This window comes from Mobula hypostoma, chromosome 5 (genome assembly GCF_963921235.1).
Source record: "Mobula hypostoma chromosome 5, sMobHyp1.1, whole genome shotgun sequence".
Classification (NCBI taxonomy): domain Eukaryota; kingdom Metazoa; phylum Chordata; class Chondrichthyes; order Myliobatiformes; family Myliobatidae; genus Mobula; species Mobula hypostoma.
In genome coordinates this window covers 12,853,722-12,873,282 of record NC_086101.1, presented here as the reverse complement: position 1 = coordinate 12,873,282, position 19,561 = coordinate 12,853,722, and the positions used below count along the sequence as shown (strand labels likewise).

General features: G+C 47.6%; 1 protein-coding gene across 2 annotated transcripts in view; it reads right to left on the bottom strand.

The window, feature by feature from the left end:
- Positions 1-1,978: 1,978 nt before the first annotated feature.
- Positions 1,979-19,561, bottom strand: part of vars1 (valyl-tRNA synthetase 1) — an 88,392-nt gene continuing 70,809 nt past the window's right edge. For both annotated transcript variants that reach the window (XM_063048041.1, XM_063048042.1), the window contains exons 28-31: positions 12,890-13,001; positions 11,584-11,756; positions 4,818-4,967; positions 1,979-4,126 (exon numbers count right to left, since the gene is read on the bottom strand). In XM_063048041.1, the coding sequence (XP_062904111.1) occupies positions 4,058-4,126; positions 4,818-4,967; positions 11,584-11,756; positions 12,890-13,001 (504 nt within the window). In that variant the 3' untranslated portion in view covers positions 1,979-4,057. The remainder of the gene's footprint in view (positions 4,127-4,817; positions 4,968-11,583; positions 11,757-12,889; positions 13,002-19,561) is intronic.

Genomic DNA, 19,561 nt, shown 5'->3' with positions numbered 1-19,561 from the left:
GTGAGGTGGAGAAATCTAGTCAGGTGGAAGAAGGCAGCATACATGAGGTTTCGGAAGCAGGGATCAGATGGGTCTATTGAGGAATATAGGGAAGCAAGAAAGGAGCTTAAGAAGGGGCTGAGAAGAGCAAGAAGGGGGCATGAGAAGGCCTTGGCGAGTAGGGTAAAGGAAAACCCCAAGGCATTCTTCAATTATGTGAAGAACAAAAGGATGACAGGAGTGAAGGTAGGACCAATTAGAGATAAAGGTGGGAAGATGTGCCTGGAGGCTGTGGAAGTGAGCGAGACCCTCAATGAATACTTCTCTTCGGTATTCACCAATGAGAGGGAACTTGATGATGGTGAGGACAATATGAGTGGGGTTGATGTTCTGAAGCATGTTGATATTAAGGAAGTGTTGGAGTTGTTAAAATACATTAAGACGGATAAGTCCCCAGGGCCTGATGAAATATTGTAATGTAACGGGGCAACCTGAGTGGTAATGGTTATATAGTGTATAGTGTTAACATGAGTGAATATATTGACCATATGGTACCAAGAATGTAAAACAATTTTTTCACCATGTTTTGTCTTTTCTATATACTTTATTATGAATAGAGTTAATTTTTAAAATACAAAATGCAGCTCAGAAACAGACCTTCTCCACTCAATTCATCGCCAGTCGTTACCCATCCACTTATACAAATCCTACACTGCAGCTCCCACATTCGCCTCTTCAGTCACATCGGTTCTGGAGTGGAAGCGAGAAATGGGACACTGGAGAAGGTGCAATGCCCTGTGCGGCCAGCAGGTGGCAGAATTGCTCCGGTTATTCGTCCTCACACTCGGCTCTCACAGTCCGTAGAAGGAAGCTTGTGAAAGCAATATACTTTGTAGTTTTTCCCTGTAGTCTTTCAATCTTATTTACATCTTTCCTGTAGACAACTGCACACAATGCTCCTAATCTGAGTGTCCTGACCAGCCGTACCACCGTCTGGTTCGGGAATCCGTCCGCAGAGGACTGCGGGGACTGCTGAGAGTATCATCGGGGTCTCTATTCCATTCACCAGAGATAGTTATCAGAATCAGGTTTAATGTCACCGGCACACGTCATGAAATTTGATAATTTTACGGCAGGAGTACAATGAAATACATGCAACCAGATGCTGCTTGGATCAAGGAGCATTTCTTAGGAGCAACACACATAAAAGTTGCTGGTGAACGCAGCAGGCCAGGCAGCATCTCCAGGAAGAGGTACAGTCGACGTTTCAGGCCGAGACCCTTCGTCAGGACTAACTGAAGGAAGAGCTAGTAAGAGATTTGAAAGTGGGAGGGGGAGGGGGAGATCCAAAAATCAGACATATCAGAGAGGGTGCAGAAAATATTTACCAGAACGCTGCCTGGATTGGAGAGCATGTCTCATGAGGAATGGTTAAGTGAGCTGGGGCTTTTCTCTTTGGAGAGAAGGAGTCTGAGAATTGACTTGATCGAGGTATACAAGGTAATAAGAGGAATGGATCGAGTGGACAGCCAGAGACTTTTTCCCAGGGCGGAAGTGTATAATAAGAGGGCATAATTTTAGGGTGATCGTGGTAATGTGAGGAGGCTGATACACGGGCAGACACCATACGGCCTTTGACAGATAAGGGTCAGGGCCCTGTGCAATGGAATGCAAGTCAGCTCGGGATCCTCTACTGCTGCCAACTTCCTCCACTGTGATGTGTCATCATCTTCCACCTGCTCCACTGCTGAACTATTGTTTCGGTCACTTCTTGTCTGTAACTTTCCCCTTTGACCGTACCACCAGGGGTGGCCCTTCCAGGAGCTGAGCTCCACAAGTCATCACTGTCGAGGTCTCAGGAACTCGCAGGTCTCTCCACCATGACAAGGTGATGATTCTCAGAGAAGAAAATTACTTGCCTTTCCTCATACCTTTGAATTCCTTCTCCCACCCATCACCACCCCACCTCACTCTTCATTACTTCACATAAGCACCACACTTTCAAAGAGAATTATTTTTATTTCAGTTACTTTCAATTACAAATTGTATTTTAACCACTTGTTATTTCTTGAGGCAAAGTGATTCAAACTGTCGAACTGGCAGAGGTCAGCATTATCAACATCATCTGGTCAAGCAACGCACACAAAATGCTGGAGGAACTCAGCAGGCAAGGCAACATCCATGGAAAAAAGTAGTCCACATTTCGAGCCGAGACCCTTCGACAGGACTGCACCCAAAACGGTGACTGTACTTTTTTCCACAGATGCTGCCTGGTCTGCCTACCTCCTGTAGCATTTTGTGTGTGTTGCTTGGATTTCCAGCATCTGCAGATTCTCTCGTTTGTGATCATCTGGTCAAACCCATTTTTCCAACAAATGTTCTCAGTTAATAATTCTGCAAATTAAAATAATAATTCACATCAGCAGAACCATTTCAAGAGCCTGAAGTTTATAGTATCACTTGGTCACAAATTGAAGACTCCAAACAAGCCAACATTCTTGCAACAAAACAATAGTTTTTTTTATTTGAACTCATGCCAGCTCTAAATTGGGAGATGGAGGAGAGGGCTGGGGTGGGGAAATGGTCAGTGTGTGCCAGTGCACAATGGGAGAAGGGTGAATGAATGATGGGAGGGAGCAAGTAAACAGGCCGGCAGGTGGGGAGAAAAAGGATCGGGGGTTGGCGGTGGGGGAGTCAAGATGGAATCAATTTCCCAAACGACCAGAACAACGTGGAGATTGTCACAGACTGACGTGGCTGGAACTGACTGCACTACTGGGCAGTCACTTTATGATGCCAAGACAGATCGATGTGAGGGAGTCCTTCATTAAATATTCAGTTTTTGTTCCTTGTTGGCACTGCCTTGTGACGTGCAGCAGAACACAAATCCTTTCCCAACTCCACACGTTGGAGATCCCAAAACCCGGACTTAATGCCGGTACTGGAAGTGGATTCCAGCTTGTCAGTGTGAGGCGAGAGAACCTGCACAGGATTTCCTGTAAACTCCCAGGGGAACAGATGGCGGCTGGGGGATGTTCACAGCCTTGGGCCACAAGCCATCATCTGGATATTCTGGAGGGGGTGGGTGGCTGAAATCCAAGCCCACCCCTCTGAAAAATCCCTGGTGGTTCAGGGGCACAGCGGGTGAAGATGCTGCATCACGGCTCCAGACCCGGGTTTACACCCGACCCCACCCGGCAACTAGAACAAAGATTGGCAGCTGATCAGTTCCTCCTCCCACAACCTCACATTGCAACTCCCTGAAGCTCCCTCTTCCCCACATCCATTAGCTACTGAAGCTTGTTGCTTCCCTTCTCACCCTTCTTCCAAACGAACGCAGCCTGACCACTTTGTCACAATAAATCTCTGCAGCAGATCATTCAGGTGAAGCCCAGAAACCTAAAACCTGGAGACCATCTCCAGGTGAGAGTGAGAGGGAGAACAGGAGGGAACAAGTTTGCCGACAGTTTCTGGTGGACTGGTTAGGAGACAGACACGAGGTCTGTCTGCAGGGCTGCATGGCCTCAGTAAACGAGGAGATGGAAAGGGGATAGGGGATGGTGAATTACGAGAGGGAGGAAAAGGCAGGGAAAGAAACAACAACTTGGAGAAATGAACGAGATGGAAAGTGAAACAGCAAAACAGAGGCACTGAGGAAAAACAACATGGAAGTGAAGGTAAAAGATTGAAGGGAGAAATCAGAAAGAGGAAAGAGGGAGAGAGAGAAAAATGGGAAGAGTTGGGTTACAGAGAGAGAGAGAGAAAGCATGCCACTGGGAGAGGGAGAGTGGGAAAGAGTGAGTGCAGGTAATTCCCTCTGAGGCGGAGGTGGAAATTGACCAACCTCTGTCACCCATAGATCAGGGAACGGTGAGGCTTGGCACACAGATGGGACTGAATGGAAAGGAATGAGACAGCAGGCATTTCATGTCACCCATCACCAACCCGTCCACACCAGAGCTGGGTTTGTCCCCGGAAAGTCAGGTCTGGTGCCAAGAAGGGCCACACCATCCTTCAGGCACGTGCATCACAGGAGAGCGGTTAAAATCCCGGCACACTCCCTGCTGCACGCAACAGGTCAGATCATCTTCGCAAAGGTCCTCATGGCCTCTTCCACCTTCTGCAGTTCAGTTTCACTTTGCTTCAACTGTGGAAGGAAAGGAGAAAATCAAATCCAGCTCGGGATGCACTGCACAGTAAGGTTCAGGTGAGGTGTAGGGACTGCAGGAAGCTCAGCCCCTCGACCACATTCCACCACTCAAAGAGGACCATGGCTGACTTATTGTCCCACCACCCTCACCTCGGGATTCCTTCATCAGTTCTGGTTTTAAAACAGGTTAAACACAATCCCAGCCGAGGGTCGATACAGAAGACATCTCCCTCTGCACTCCTCTATCACACGTTTCCAGGGAAGGTACACTGTGCAAAGCTCTCTCCTCACACTCCCAGTGTAAGAACAACACAGGTTAGATACAGAGTAAAGCTCTCCCTATACAGTCCCATCACATGCTACCAGGGTGGGTTCAACACAAGTCAGATACAGAACTGTTTTGGCACAGACCACCAGCACAAAACTCACACTCTGAATGTGCAGATTCAGCTGTGTTTTAACCTGTGGGAGGGGTTTCTGTCTCTGGAACCATACATCCAGTGACTGCCTTCAGCTGACGGACACGTCCCATGAATCACACAGACTGAGTGGGGCCACCCACAGGGTCCAGTGTGAGAGATGGCCACACCTCCCTCGATCACTGCGGACCAGATCGACAAGGTTAACCTGCGTGTGAACCCTCCAACTGACCCTGGGCACAAACTACTTTCAGATTCACCCTCCTCACCTTCTCCACCTCCATGTCCCGGATTTTCTGAGGCACTTTGGTGCTGTAGTCAGCTTTGGACATTTTCTCCCTGAGTTTCGCAATCTGCTTCTGAACCTCTCCCTGCTTGGTCTTGAGTTTTGTGACCTCCTTTTCTGCATCAATTAGTCCCTTTGAAACAAAAGGCAAAAGAAAGTGGAAACAGTTAAAGATTTGAAGATCAGCTCACTACATTCTGCATCCTGTTTTCCTTTGTACCACATGGAAATATCTGTTTGGATGGCAGGTGAACAAAATCCTTTCACTGTGCATGTGACAGTAATAAATAGTAATGTCTGTATAACACTGGGGGCAGCCAGATGTTGAGGTTAACATGTCCCTGACCCCACCTTCATTTATTTCATCCCACCACACACCTCCTCCATTCTCTCCCAAAAATTAAAAACTCCCAAATTGCCCCTTCCCCGAGTGCTCCGGTTCCCTCCCCGACCCCATCCTAAAGGTGCGTTTGTGGGCTGCTGGGAGTTACATCTAGTGGAGGCAGTGACAACATAGCCTGCCCAAAATGTTCAGTAAACCAACACAAACAACAGCAAAACTAACCCCTTTTCCACCCACCTACCCAACCAGACACACAGACAGGAGTATAAACCCAGCACTGTTTGCCTCTGAGCCGACAGTCCTTGGTCCCAGACTCTCCGATATGCCTCCAATTAGAGACTTTGTCTATCACTGAGAGAAAATACACCCAGGCTGCACACTCCCTCCTCAAAGCTGTAATGTTGCCGCCCTCCATTCATCTCCTGTGTGCTGTCATGTTCTCCCTCCGACACAAGATCAGAACTGTATGTACCCTGCGGTTTAACCTGAGTTGGAAACAGTTCCAATGAGGCTTTGACATTTCTCCTTCCTTGCCTCAGAAGACACATGATCCAACCACACAATGTGTGAGAGTTGTTCCTCCAGGACAGGGGTCCCAACCTGGGGTTCATGAACCCCTCGGTTAATGGTCGGGGTCCATGGCATTAAAAAAAGCTTGGGAAACCCTGCTCTAGCACTGTGTGAAAGTAGACAAAGTGGTAGAGGAATTCAGCAAGTCAGGAGGTATCTATGGAAGGGAATAAAGAGCCGACGTTTCTTGCCCAGACCCTTCATCAGGACCAGCCTTGGCCTGAAATTTCAACTCTGTATTCCTTTCCATGGATGCTGCCTGACCTGCTGAGTTCCTCCAGAATTTTGTGTGTTGCTCTGGATTTCCAGCACCTGCAGAATCACTTGAATTTATCTGCTCAATATTTTGTTCACTTTTTGCACTATTTAGTGGTTCCCTGATGGGGATGGCACGGTAACGTAGTAAATGGTGTAAAGCTGTTACAGAGCCAGTGTTCAGCAGTCGGGGTGCACTTCCCACCACTCTCTGTAAGGAGTATGTACATTCTCCCCGTGACTGTCTGAGTTTCATCCGGGCACTCCGGTTTCCACACACCGTCCGAAAACGTATGTTTACATGAATGTGAGGACAATGGAAGATATGGACGTTGCGTAGCTGTAAGAGATTAGTTTAGTTGGCAACACACACAAAACGCTGGTAAAACTCAGCAGGCCAGGCAGCATCTGTGGAAAAGAGAGAAAAGAATATCTATCAGCCACTTCACTGCCCATTCTCTCCATCTGTCCAAGTCCTCTGTATAGCAACATAGAAACATAGAAAATAGGTGCAGGAGTAGGCCATTCGGCCCTTCGAGCCTGCATCGCCATTTATTATGATCATGGCTGATCATCCAACTCAGAACCCCGCCCCAGCCTTCCCTCCATACCCCCTGACCCCTGTAGCCACAAGGGCCATATCTAACTCCCTTTTAAATATAGCCAAAGAACTGGCCTCAACTGTTTCCTGTGGCAGAGAATTCCACAGATTCACCACTCTCTGTGTGAAGAAGTTTTTCCTAATCTCGGTCCTAAAAGGCTTCCCCTCTATCCTCAAACTGTGACCCCTCGTTCGGGACTACCCCAACATCGGGAACAATCTTCCTGCATCTAGCCTGTCTAATCCCTTTAGGATCTTATACGTTTCAATCAGATCCCCCCTCAATCTTCTAAATTCCAACGAGTACAAGCCCAATTCATCCAGTCTTTCTTCATATGAAAGTCCTGCCATCCCAGGAATCAATCTGGTGAACCTTCTTTGTACTCCCTCTATGGCAAAGATGTCTTTCCTCAGATTAGGGGACTAAAACTGCACACAATACTCCAGGTGTGGTCTCACCAAGGCCTTGTACAACTGCAGTAGTACGTCCCTGCTCCTGTACTCGAATCCTCTCGCTATAAATGCCAGCATACCATTCGCCTTTTTCACCGCCTGCTGTACCTGCATGCCCACTTTCAATGCCTGGTGTATAATGACACCCAGGTCTCGTTGCACCTCCCCTTTTCCTAATCGGCCACCATTCAGATAATAATCTGTTTTCCTATTTTTGCCACCAAAGTGGATAACTTCACATTTATCCACATTAAATTGCATCTGCCATGAATTTGCCCACTCACCCAACCTATCCAAGTCACCCTGCATCCTCTTAGCATCCTCCTCACTGCTAACACTGCCACCCAGTTTCGTGTCATCCACAAACTTGGAGATGCTGCATTTAATTCCCCCATCCAAGTCATTAATATATATTGTAAACAACTGGGGTCCCAGCACTGAGCCTTGCGGTACCCCACTAGTCACCGCCTGCCATTCTGAAAAGGTCCCGTTTATTCCCACTCTTTGCTTCCTGTCTGCTAACCAATTCTCCACCCACACCAATAACCTTACCCCCAATACCGTGTGCTTTAAGTTTGCACACTAATCTCCTGTGTGGGACCATGTCAAAAGCCTTTTGAAAATACAAATATGCCACATCCACTGGTTCTCCCCTATCCACTCTACTAGTTACATCCTCAAAAAATTCTATGAGATTCGTCAGACATGATTTTCCTCTCACAAATCCATGCTGACTTTGTCCGATCATTTCACCGCTTTCCAAATGTGCTGTTATCACATCCTTGATAACTGACTCCAGCAGTTTCCCCACCACCGACGTTAGGCTAACTGGTCTATAATTCCCCGGTTTCTCTCTCCCTCCTTTTTTAAAAAGTGGGGTTACATTAGCCACCCTCCAATCCTCAGGAACTAGTCCAGAATCTAACGAGTTTTGAAAAATTATCACTAATGCATCCACTATTTCTTGGGCTACTTCTTTAAGCACTCCAGGATGCAGACCATCTGGCCCTGGGGATTTATCTGCCTTCAATCCCTTCAATTTACCTAACACCACTTCCCTACTAACATGTATTTCGCTCAGTTCCTCCATCCCACTGGACCCTCTGTCCCTTACTATTTCTGGAAGATTATTTATGTCCTCTTCAGTGAAGACAGAACCAAAGTAACTATTCAATTGGTCTGCCATGTCCTTGCTCCCCATAATCAATTCACCTGTTTCTGTCTGCAGGGGACCTACATTTGTCTTTACCAGTCTTTTCCTTTTTACATATCTATAAAATCTTTTACAGTCAGTTTTTATGTTCTCTGCCAGTTTTCTCTCATAATCTTTTTTCCCCTTCCTAATTAAGCCCTTTGTCCTCCTCTGCTGAACTCTGAATTTCTCCCAGTCCTCAGGTGAGCCACTTTCTCTGGCTAATTTGTATGCTTCTTCTTTGGAATTGATACTATCCCTAATTTCTCTTGTCAGCCACGGGTGCACTACCTTCCTTGATTTATTCTTTTGCCAAACTGGGATGAACAATTGTTGTCGTCCATGCAACCTTTAAATGCTTGCCATTGCATATCCACCGTCAATCCTTTAAGTGTCATTTGCCAGTCCATCTTAGCTAATTCACGTCTCATACCTTCAAAGTTACTCCTCTTTAAGTTCAGAACCTTTGTTTCTGAATTAACTATGTCACTCTCCATCTTAATGAAGAATTCCACCATATTATGGTCACTCTTACCCAAGGGGCCTCTCACGACAAGATCGCTAATTAACCCTTCCTCATTGCTCAAAACCCAGTCCAGAATAGCCTGCTCTCTCGTTGGTTCCTCGACATGTTGGTTCAAAAAACCATCCCGCATACATTCCAAGAAATCCTCTTCCTCAACACCTTTACCAATTTGGTTCACCCAGTCTACATGTAGATTGAAGTCACCCATTATAACTGCTGTTCCTTTATTCCACACATTTCTAATTTCCTGTTTAATACCATCTCCGACCTCACTACTACTGTGAGGTGGCCTGTACACAACTCCCACCAGCGTCTTCTGCCCCTTGGTGTTACGCAGCTCTACCCATATCGATTCCACATCTTCCCGGCTTAAAACCTCCCTGTACATGGATGACGTCACCGTCTTCTGCTCTGATCCGAGGTCAGTTCGCAGGTTGATTGGCACCTGCGAACAGTTCGAGCTAGCGTCGGGGGCCAGGGTCAACCGCACGAAGAGCGAAGCCATGCTCTTCGGCAACTGGCCCGACCAATCCAGCTTCACCATCAAGTCTGACCAGGTGAAGGTGTTGGGAATCTGGTTCGGAGGGGCGGAGGCGTGCAACAAGAACTGGCAGGAGCGGACTGCCAAGGTGAAACAGAAACTGGGACTGTGGGGAGGGCGCTCCCTGTCGATAACAGGCAAGAACCTGGTCATCAGGTGTGAGGTGCTCTCAGGGCTGCTGTACTTGGCGCAGGTCTGGCCCGTCCCCCGCTCCTACAGCTCAGAAATCACCCGGACTGTCTTCAGATTCATCTGGGGATCCAAGATGGAGCGGGTGAGACGGACCGCCATGCACAAGTCCCTGGACAACAGGGGCAAGAACGTCCCCAATGTCGCCCTCACCCTGATGGCCAGCTTCGTATGTGGCTGCATCAGGTTGTGTGTAGAACCCAGGTATGTGGGCACCAAGTACCACTATGTGCCCAGGTTCTACTTGTCACCCTGGCTACGAAGGATGGGTCTGGCCCCACTCCCGCGCAACGCCCCAATCAGCTGGTCGTTGCCGGCATACCTGTCCTACGTAGCAAAGTTCTTCCAGGAGAACGCCTTTGACCACAGGGCCATCAGGCAGTGGTCGACACGTAGTGTCCTGCAGGCTCTGCAGGAGAAGGACGTGATGGACACAGTGGGGTGGTTCCCTGAGCAGACTGTCCAGTTCATCTGGCAAAACGCCTCATCGCCAGATCTAACCAACAGGCACCAAGACGTCACCTGGCTGGCGGTGAGAGGGGCCCTCCCAGTCAGAGCCCTCCTGTACGCCCAGAACGTCGTCTCCGCACCCCACTGCCCACGGGAGGACTGCAGTGAGGAGCAGTCTGTGATCCACCTCTTCGCACACTGCCAGTTTGCAAAGAGGGTGTGGAGGAGGATGGACGGGCTAGTGTCACGGTTTATCCCCAGCAGCTGCGTAACAGAGGACTCTCTGATCTACGGGCTGTTCCCGGGGACACACACGGAGACCAACGTCCGGTGCTGCTGGCAGATCATCAACTCGGTGAAAGACGCTCTTTGGTCGGCCCGAAACTTGATGATCTACCAGCACATGGAGATGTCCGTGGGAGAATGCTGCCGACTGGCACATTCTCCGCTGCAGGAGTACGTGCTGAGGGACGCACTGAAACTCGGTGCAGCCACCGCAAGGGCCCGGTGGGGAAGGACCACAGTATAGGTTTCTCCACCCGTGGGAGTGGGAGGGGTCGGAGGGCGGGGAATATACCCCTCAACAATGAAATGATATGGTAAGCTGAACTTCTGGAGTGCCACGTGGGTGGCTATAAATACGAATATGTACTGTGTAAAATGGAAACGTATGTAAAGGATGAAAAGTTATTGAATGGTTTATTGTATATATTTATTTTTGAATAAAGTATATTTTGAAATTTAAAAAAATGTCCTTCCTTTCTATTGCGTTAATCTCTTCTTTAACCAGCAACGCCACCCCACCTCCCCTTCCTTCATGTCTATCCCTCCTGAATATTGAATATCCCTGAACATTGAGCTCCCATCCCTGGTCACCCTGGAGCCATGTCTCTGTGATCCCAACTATATCATAATCATTAATAACAATCCCTGCTTCTTCAACAGTACCTGTCCCTTTACCAATCTTCATATCATCTGCAAACCTGGCCAGAAAGCTATCAATTCCATCATTCAAATATTGACATATAATGTGAAAAGCAGTGGTCCCAACATCGAGCCCTTGTCAACAGCAGACAACGAGAATGAGCCCACTTGCTTCCCAGGTATTGCCTCCTACCAGTCAGCCAATCCTCTATCCATGCTTGTATCTTTCCTCAAATACCACAGACTCTTGTTAAGCAGTCGCATTTGCAGCACCTTGTTATAGGCATTCTGAAAATCCAAGTAATTACTGCACTGTAATACTGATACAGCTGACTTTAACTTCCAATGAACCTTCTGGCCAATATCATCCCCAGATCCAACACTGGTCATGGCAAGGCGAGAAGCTTAGTGCTGCTGGTGACAAAGAAACAGTTAAGAACAGACATTCCAACAACCACAATTGGCCCTCCAGGTGTCCATACCATGAGCCCACAAAGACACGGCCAACAAGAAGCTTGCCATATCCTGGGCGGTGGAATATTATCACTGAAATGGGAATTGAGATGGGCAGCATCTCCAGGTTCAGGAATGTTGACTTCCCTGCAACCTCTCGGCTCCTCTTCGCAAGGTGCTGGAGGAACTCAGGGGGTCAGGCAGCATCTGTGGAAGGACTGTGTCAGGGAGATGATGTTGAGATCAGCTTACCTTCAGCATCAGGTGGACAGAGCAGCGGTCCGAGGCGATGGCGACGGCACAGCCAGCTGGACAGTCCTTGTCCACCAGCACGGTCACCGTCTGGCAGGAGGACAGCGTCTCGATGTAGGAGGTGAACAGACCCACCAGGTCGGCTGTACTTTGGTCCAAGCATTTCAAGTAACCTTCAGGCAACAAGCAGAAAGACTGTGAGCCCGAGAGTTCTCAGCAAAGTCATGGTACAGGGACGACTCCACCACGGCACCACGATCTGGGACGTCAGTCTCCTGCACCTCCTGTCCAGCGGTAGCTGTGAGGAGATCTTTCGTGTCAGAGGGAGGGAGGTTCGTTCAGACAAGCATGGTGTACAGGTAGGGCAGACAGCAGGAAACAGTTTCCCCATCTAAAACCAGACGGTATACTTCTCCAAACTTCTCCTCAATGTTACAATCAAACCCGCATCCACCACTTCCACTGGCAGCTCGTTCCACACTCTCACCACTCTCTGAGTGAAGGAGTTCCACCTCAGGTCCCCCAACTTGTACTGCTCTATTATTGGTTTTGGTGTATTATTGTCACAAGTACCGAGAGACAGTGAAAAGCTAGTCTTGCAGAGTGTTCATACAGATCAGATCATGACACAGTGCATTGAGGTAGATCAAGGTAAAACAATAACAATGCAGAATAAAGTGTAACAGCTACACAGAAAGTGCAGTGCAGGGAAACAATAAAGTGCAAAATCATAACGAGGTCGATCGGGCGCCAAGAGTCCATATTATTGTACAAGAGGTCTGTTCAATAGTCTATAACAGTGTGACAGAAGCTCTCTTTGAGCCTGGTGGAACATGCTTTCAGGCTTTTGTGTTTTCTGCCTGATGGGAAGGGGAGAAGGGAGTCCAGATTGGGTGGGTCTTTGATTATACGGGCTGCTTGACTGAGACAGTGAGAAGCATCGACAAGAGATGATAGGGGAGATGCTGCTTCCTGTGATGTGACAATCATAATCATAAAACAATATCAATATGACAACTGATAACCCACTTGGCTGTGAAACCCCAGAGATCCACACGAGGGAGGGGAGTAGGGTTCACCGTCCAACATTTCTCTCAAGGACAGCATCTCCCCCAGCGCTGACTCTCCTCTGTGCTGCACCGGACAGCCGTCAGCTGGGATCCGATCGACCGCCCCCACCAGCCAGGGGAGACTGAAGCACCGACCCGACTCTGGTAACAGCGCCACACAGAGGCAAGCGTGGGAAGTGCGGCCAGGGAAATTCACGTGAACGGTGCGGGGCAGCGGTGTGGAAATGCAGACTCACAGTCAGCCTTGGTCTTGGTGAGGTTGTAGTCGGCTCGCAGGGACCGGACGGTGTGGATGATGGACAGGACAAACTCCATGTTCCGGTCGAGTTCCTCGTCCCTCCAGTTGTACTGCAGGAAGAGAGGAAGAGGAGGAGGACTGAGGCACAATAGCATGAGTTACATTCACAGACAATGAGAACAGTCTCAGATCCACTCTCCTATTTGCCTCCACCACCACTCCTGGCAGCCCGTTCCAACCACCCATGGGAAAACTCACCCTACACACGCCCTTAAAACTTTCCTCTTGCTCAATGTAATGCTGAGCTCTCTATTATTTGACATTTGTACCCTGGGATAAAGACACTGAGTGTCTGTCCTATCGATGCCCACTTCGTCCTCCAGCTGCAGTGAACCTCGGTAATCCCAATCCACCAGCAACATTTTTGTTCCCTTTGGAACTACCTGCAGGTACTTGGATATGGAACAGTCTTCAATGAAAAAACCTACCCCAGACATCTACACTGTCAATGCTCCCTCCCATCTCCCATCCGTCCAACAATCTCTCTGACACCACCTCCTCCCCACCACCACCTCTGGCAGCTCAATCAGCACCAGTAGTCAGAGACCGCTTCACCGTGCACCTACGCCCCATCCATCAGAAAAAGCGGGATCTCCCAGAGACCACCCATTTTAATTCCACTTCCCATTCCCATTCCGACATGTCAGCCCATGGGCTCTTCTACTGCCACGATGAGCCCACCCTCAGGTTGGAGGAGAAACACCTTATGTTCCATCTGGGTAGCCTCCAACCCTATGGCATGAAGATCAATTTTTCTAACTTCCCATTGATAATGGCCCCCACTGCCCTCACCGTTCCCCATTCCCATTTTCCTTTCATATTATCTCTTCACCTGCCCATCGCCTCCCTCTGGTACTCCTCCCCCTTCCCTTTCCTCCTTGGCTTTCTGTCCTCTCCTATCAGATTCCCCCTACTCCAGCCCTTCATTTCTTTCACCAATCAATTTCCCAGCTCTTTACTTCACCCCTCCACGCTTCCCGGTTTCACCTCTCACCTACCACCTTGTATTTCTTCCACCCCTCCCCTCAACATCTTCCTCTGACTTCTCATCTCTTTTTCTCCCATCCTGATGAAGGGTCTCGGTCCAAACTGTCGACTGTACAGGAACAGGAAGTTACGGCAGATGAATGTGCGGCTGAAGAGTTGGTGCAGGGGGCAGGGGTTCAGATTTCTGGATCATTGGGATCTCTTCTGGGGAAGGTCTGACCTGTACAAAAAGGACGGGCTGCACCTGAACTGGAAAGGGACCAATATCCTGGCGGAATAGGATGGGAGTAGAAAAGTGGGGGGTGGAAGTAGCATTACTGGGCAGGGATAGTATCACGGCTATAGAAAGGGAGGACGCTGCAGAGGGAGTGTCCACTGAGTCGGTGTGGTTGTAAGTCAGAAATAGGAAGGGATCAATCACTGGGTTGGGAGTAGTCTATAGGCCCCCAAATAGCGCTCAGGACACCAAAGAGCAGATAAGCAGGCAGATTTTAGAATGGTGCAGGAAATACAGGGTTGTAGTTATGGGTGATTTCAACTTCCCTCATATTGACTGGCACCTCCTGACTGCAAGAGGGATAGATGGGGCTGAATTTGTCAGGTGTGTTCAAGAAGGATTCCTGACACAGTATGTGGACTGGCCGACGAGAGGAGAGGCAATACTGGATCTACGTTTGTAGGACTGGGTAATGAACCTGGTCAGGTGGCAGACCTCTTGGTGGGGGAGCATTTTAGTGAGAGTGACCACAACTCCCTTAGCTTCAGCATAGCTATGGAAAAGGTTAAAAACGGACAAAATGGGAAAATGCTTAACTGGGAAAGGGCTAACTATGAAGGGATGAGGCAGGAACTAGCGAGAGTAAATTGTTAACATATGTTCAAGGCTGAAAGCACAGAAGTAATGTAGAGGAAGCTTAGGGATCACTTGTGCTGGGTTCAGGGTAGGTTTGTCCCACTGAGACAAGGGAAAAATGGAAGGAAAAGGGAACCGTGGCTGACGAAACACGTGAGGCAACTCGTCAAGAGGAAGAAGGAAGCATATGCTAGATATAAGAAGCAGGAGGGGCTCATGATAAATATAGGGTAGCCAGGAAGGAGCTTAAGAAAGGACTTAGGAGAGCTCGAAGGGGGCATGAGAAGGCCTTGGCATGTAGGATTAAGGAGAACCCCAAGGTGTTCTATGCGTATATGAAGAACAGAAGGATGACAAGAATGAAGGTGGGGCCGCTAAAGGATGAAGAAGGTAACATGTGCCTGGAGGCGGAGGAGGTTGCAGAGGTCCGAAATGAATACTTTGCTTCAGTATTCACAAGTGAAAAGGACCTTCATCAGGGTGAGGTCGAAATAGAACAGGTCTGTGTGCTGGACAATGTGGAGATTAAGGAAGAAGTAGTGTTGGATCTTCTTAAAAACATCAAGATTGATAAGTCCCCAGGGCCAGAAGTGATATACCCCAGGTTGGTGTGGGAAGAGAGAGAAGAGATTGCTGGAGCAGTAGCTATGATCTTTGAATCCTCTTTGGCTGCAGGGGAGGTGCCAGAGGACTGGAGAATGGCAAATGTAGTTCCCTTGTTTCAGAAACGTAATCGGGAGAATCCTGGGAACTATAGACTGGTGAGTCTTACGTCGGTGGTCTGCAAACAATTGGAAAGGATTCTTAAGAATAGGATCTACGAGCACTTGGAGAAGTACAGTCTACTCAAGGATAGTCAACATGGCTTTGTGAAGGGAAGGTCATGCCTCACGAGCCTATTTGAGTTTTTTGAAGAGGTTACAAAAGACGTTGATGAGGGTAGGGCAGTAGATGTGGTCTACATGGATATTAGCACGGCATTTGACAAGGTCCCCCACGAGAAACTCATCCAGAAAGTCGTGAGGTATGGGATCAGTGGAACCTTGGCTGTTTAGATAAAAAAAATTGGCTTACAGGAAGAAAGCAGAGGGTGGTAGTGGAAGGAAAGTATTCTGCCTGGAGGTCGGTGTCTCGTGGAGTGCCGTTATGATCTGTCCTGGGACCCCTGCTCTTTTTGATTATTATAAATGACCTGGATGAAGAGGCAGAAGGATGGGTGAGTAAGTTTGAGGATGACACAAAGATTGGAGTAGCTGTAGGCTGTTGAAGGTTACAACAGGATACAGACAGGATGAATAGTTGGGCAGAAAAGTGGCAGATGGAGTTCAATCTGGATAAGTGTGAGGTGATGCATTTTGGAGGGACAAACCAGAAGGCTGAGTACAGGGTTAATGGTCGGTTAGTTTAGAGTGTGGATGAACAGAGGGACCTTGGGGTTCAAATCCATACAACCCTCAAGGTCACTGCACAGGTTGATAGGATAGTTAAGAAGGCCTATGGGATGTTCGGCTTCATTAATAGGGGGATTGAGTTCAAGAGTAGAGAGGTCATGTTGCAACTCTACAAATCTCTGGTGAGACCACACGCAGAGTACTGTGTTCAGTTCTGGTCACCGTATTATAGGAAGGATGTGGAAGCTATGGAGAGGGTGCAGAGGAGATTGACCAGGATGTTGCCTTGATTGGAAAACAAGTCTTATGAGGCAAAGTTAGCAGAGCTGTGACTTTTCTCCTTTGGAGCGTACAAGGATGAGAGGGGACTTGATAGAGGTCTACAAGATTATGAGAGCATAGATAGGGTGGATAGCCAGTACCTGTTTCCCAGGGCACGAATAGCAAACACCAGAGGGCATATGTACAAAGTTAAGGGAGGGAAGTTTAGGGGAGACATCGAGGGTAAGTTTTTTTACACAGAGGCTTGTGGGTGCCTGGAATGACCTGCCAGGGATGGTCGAGGCTAAAACATTAGGGGTATTTAAGAGCCTCTTGGACAGGCTCATGGATGAAAGAAAAATAGAGGGTTAGGGGTAGTGTGGGCTTAGTACATTTTTAAGGAATATATGGGTTGGCACAACATCGAGGGCCAAAGGGCCTGTACTGTGCTGTAGTATTCTAGTGTCTATACTCATTTCCATATAATTTGCCTGATCTGCTGTGTTCCTCCAGCATTTTGGGTATGTTGTCGCATTTCCAGCATCTGCACATTTTCCCTTGTTTGCCAGTAGCATTATACAGTTAACTTTTTAAATTTGTGACATAAATGCATCTTATAATTTGTCGATTTATTTGTGGTAATATTACTTTAGTGTTGTGTGTGAGTTACATGTACTATGCTGTGCACCCTGGTCAGAGGAATGTTGTTTCATTTGGCTGTATATGTGTACATTTGAAATGACAATAAACTTGAACTTACACTTTCTCTCCCTCATCGTAAAACTGTCTCTCGGTTTGTTTGACATAAGTAAACATCTTCTCGTGACTACCATCAGGAAGGAGGCACAGAAGTCTGAAGACGTGCACTCAACATTTTAGGAACATCTTCTTCCCGTCTTTCTGCTCCTGTATCTTATAGTCATATCAGATTTCCAAACCGACAATGAACACATGAACCATACCTCAGTATTTCGAGCAACATGCACAAATTTCTGGAGAACTCAGTATGTCAGGCAGCATCTATGGAGGAGAAAAGATCCTGATTCCAGTCTCAGTCTGAAATGTTGACTGTTTATTCCTCTCCATGGATGCTGACTGCAAGGGTGTATCTACGGAAAGTAGTGCCCCTGGCAAGCACTGAAATTGCACCCCTGTCCAAACATCTGACACCCATCTTTTAGATAACTTTACCATAATATCAGCTCAAAAATACGAGTCAAATTCGTTAACCTAATTAACAAATTATGGCACTCCATGAAAATTATAACTGCACCTTCCTTGCTTTCACTGATGCTAATTGGTCTATGATGTGATCAAAGTCTGCTTTTTCAGTTTCTGCTCTTTCTACACTCAGCAGAGCAAGATCACAGAGTCTGCCTTGACCCATAGAGACTCTCAAATATGAAAGTATTAGTTTTAATTTGCTGAACCATCTCTCACAGCTGGCGATGGAAAATGCAATGGTTACCATTATCTGAATAGCAATGTGAAGATGGGGAAGACTCTCTCATCTCCATACTGAACAATAAATTCAAGAAGCTCTTCAGGTCTTGGTATTTTCATGTTGACCCGCCTCGATAGCAACATTCTGCAATCCAAAATTTCTTCATATAGCTTCTGTCCGTCAACATCAGAGCTGTACAATTCTCCCAAATTTTCGCACTTCTTCTTCAGGTCATTACTGTTGGCGCCGTAACACAGTCCCTCGACATCGAGACAGAACCCAAACTTGGTGTCAGAGCCGTGCAAACGAGCAAACCTTTCGTCCATTTCTTTGTGAAGACGGTCGAGTGTTCCCTTCATGACTGTTTACATTTCCTCCTTAGCTGTTAACCCAGCATCTCTCGAGTTCTCATCAGCCATTTGTTTCTTTCGTCTCTGATGTCTTTCAACTTCAATATTCCACTCTTGACAGAGACCGACTCCTTCTTCGAGTGACTCACTGACCAACACTTCTCTTTCATCATAAAAATGACCTCGGCGGGCTTTCAAATCCAGGGCAGCATCATGGAAGCTCATGCTAGGATCCTGCAGCCTCTTTTGAATACGGTCAATGTGAATGAGGCCTTTGTTCCAAAATCCTAGCAAAATCAGAAAATCGTAACTCAACATGCGTTTGTACAGCTGCCTTCCGTCACTTCTTGTTTGACTGGTCTCATTTTCATTGTCTATCATGTCCTGGAGAACTTGAAGCATCTCCCCAAGGTACTTGTTGACAGGCTTCACTGCTTCTGTCCTTGCACTCCACCTGGTTTTGGACTCCGACTTAACACTCACAGGCACAGCGTTTTTGAGTTTTTCCCAGCACTGTATTGAACGAGAGAAAAACACGTGGACAGCTTCGTCCAAAAAATGTGACCATCATTGTATCCTGCTTGGCTGCATGTACACCCACCAAGTTGTGTGAGTGATTGTCGCAATTCACAAACACCGCCAGGTTGTTATTCTCACTTATTCCTTGATGAACACCACTTCTGTGTCCAGCCATCACGGCAGCATTGTCACAGCACTGTGACCAACAAACTTGTAGCTCCATTTCGTCCTTCTCTAGCTGTTTCAAGATGTCTTCAACCAAGCTCTCTGCATCCTTCTGGCTTATCTGGATAAAACCAAGGAAGGACTCTCTAACACGGACTGCTTTCCTCTCAAAATCAACTTCCACATACCCCACTACTTCTGACATCTGCTCACGGTGTGCCTGAACATGAGTCGAGTCGAACATCAGACCATAGTCCTTGGCTTTACGAATGCTTCTCAGTAAACTCTGGTGAACAGTGGATGCCACCATGTGGATGAATTCGCTCTGGACACCCGGCGAAAGATAAGACGTGGATCCAGGATGACTTTCCAAATGAGTGAGGTGTTTTTTTATGTCAGGGTCAAAGATGGCCAGTAGTTTCAGTAAGCCAAGGAAATTTCCCACACTGGAGTCATCGTCTAGCTGAAGTGACTCCTTGTATCCTCGCAAAGCCAGGTTCTGAGTCGCAAGGAACTTCATGCAGTGAAGGATCTCATCAAGATATCACGCCATTTCTGCTTTTCCTTCTCAATCTGTGACTGAAATACCGCGTCAATAACTCCACGGTTTCCAGCTTAATTCCTTTCCATTTCATTCCAC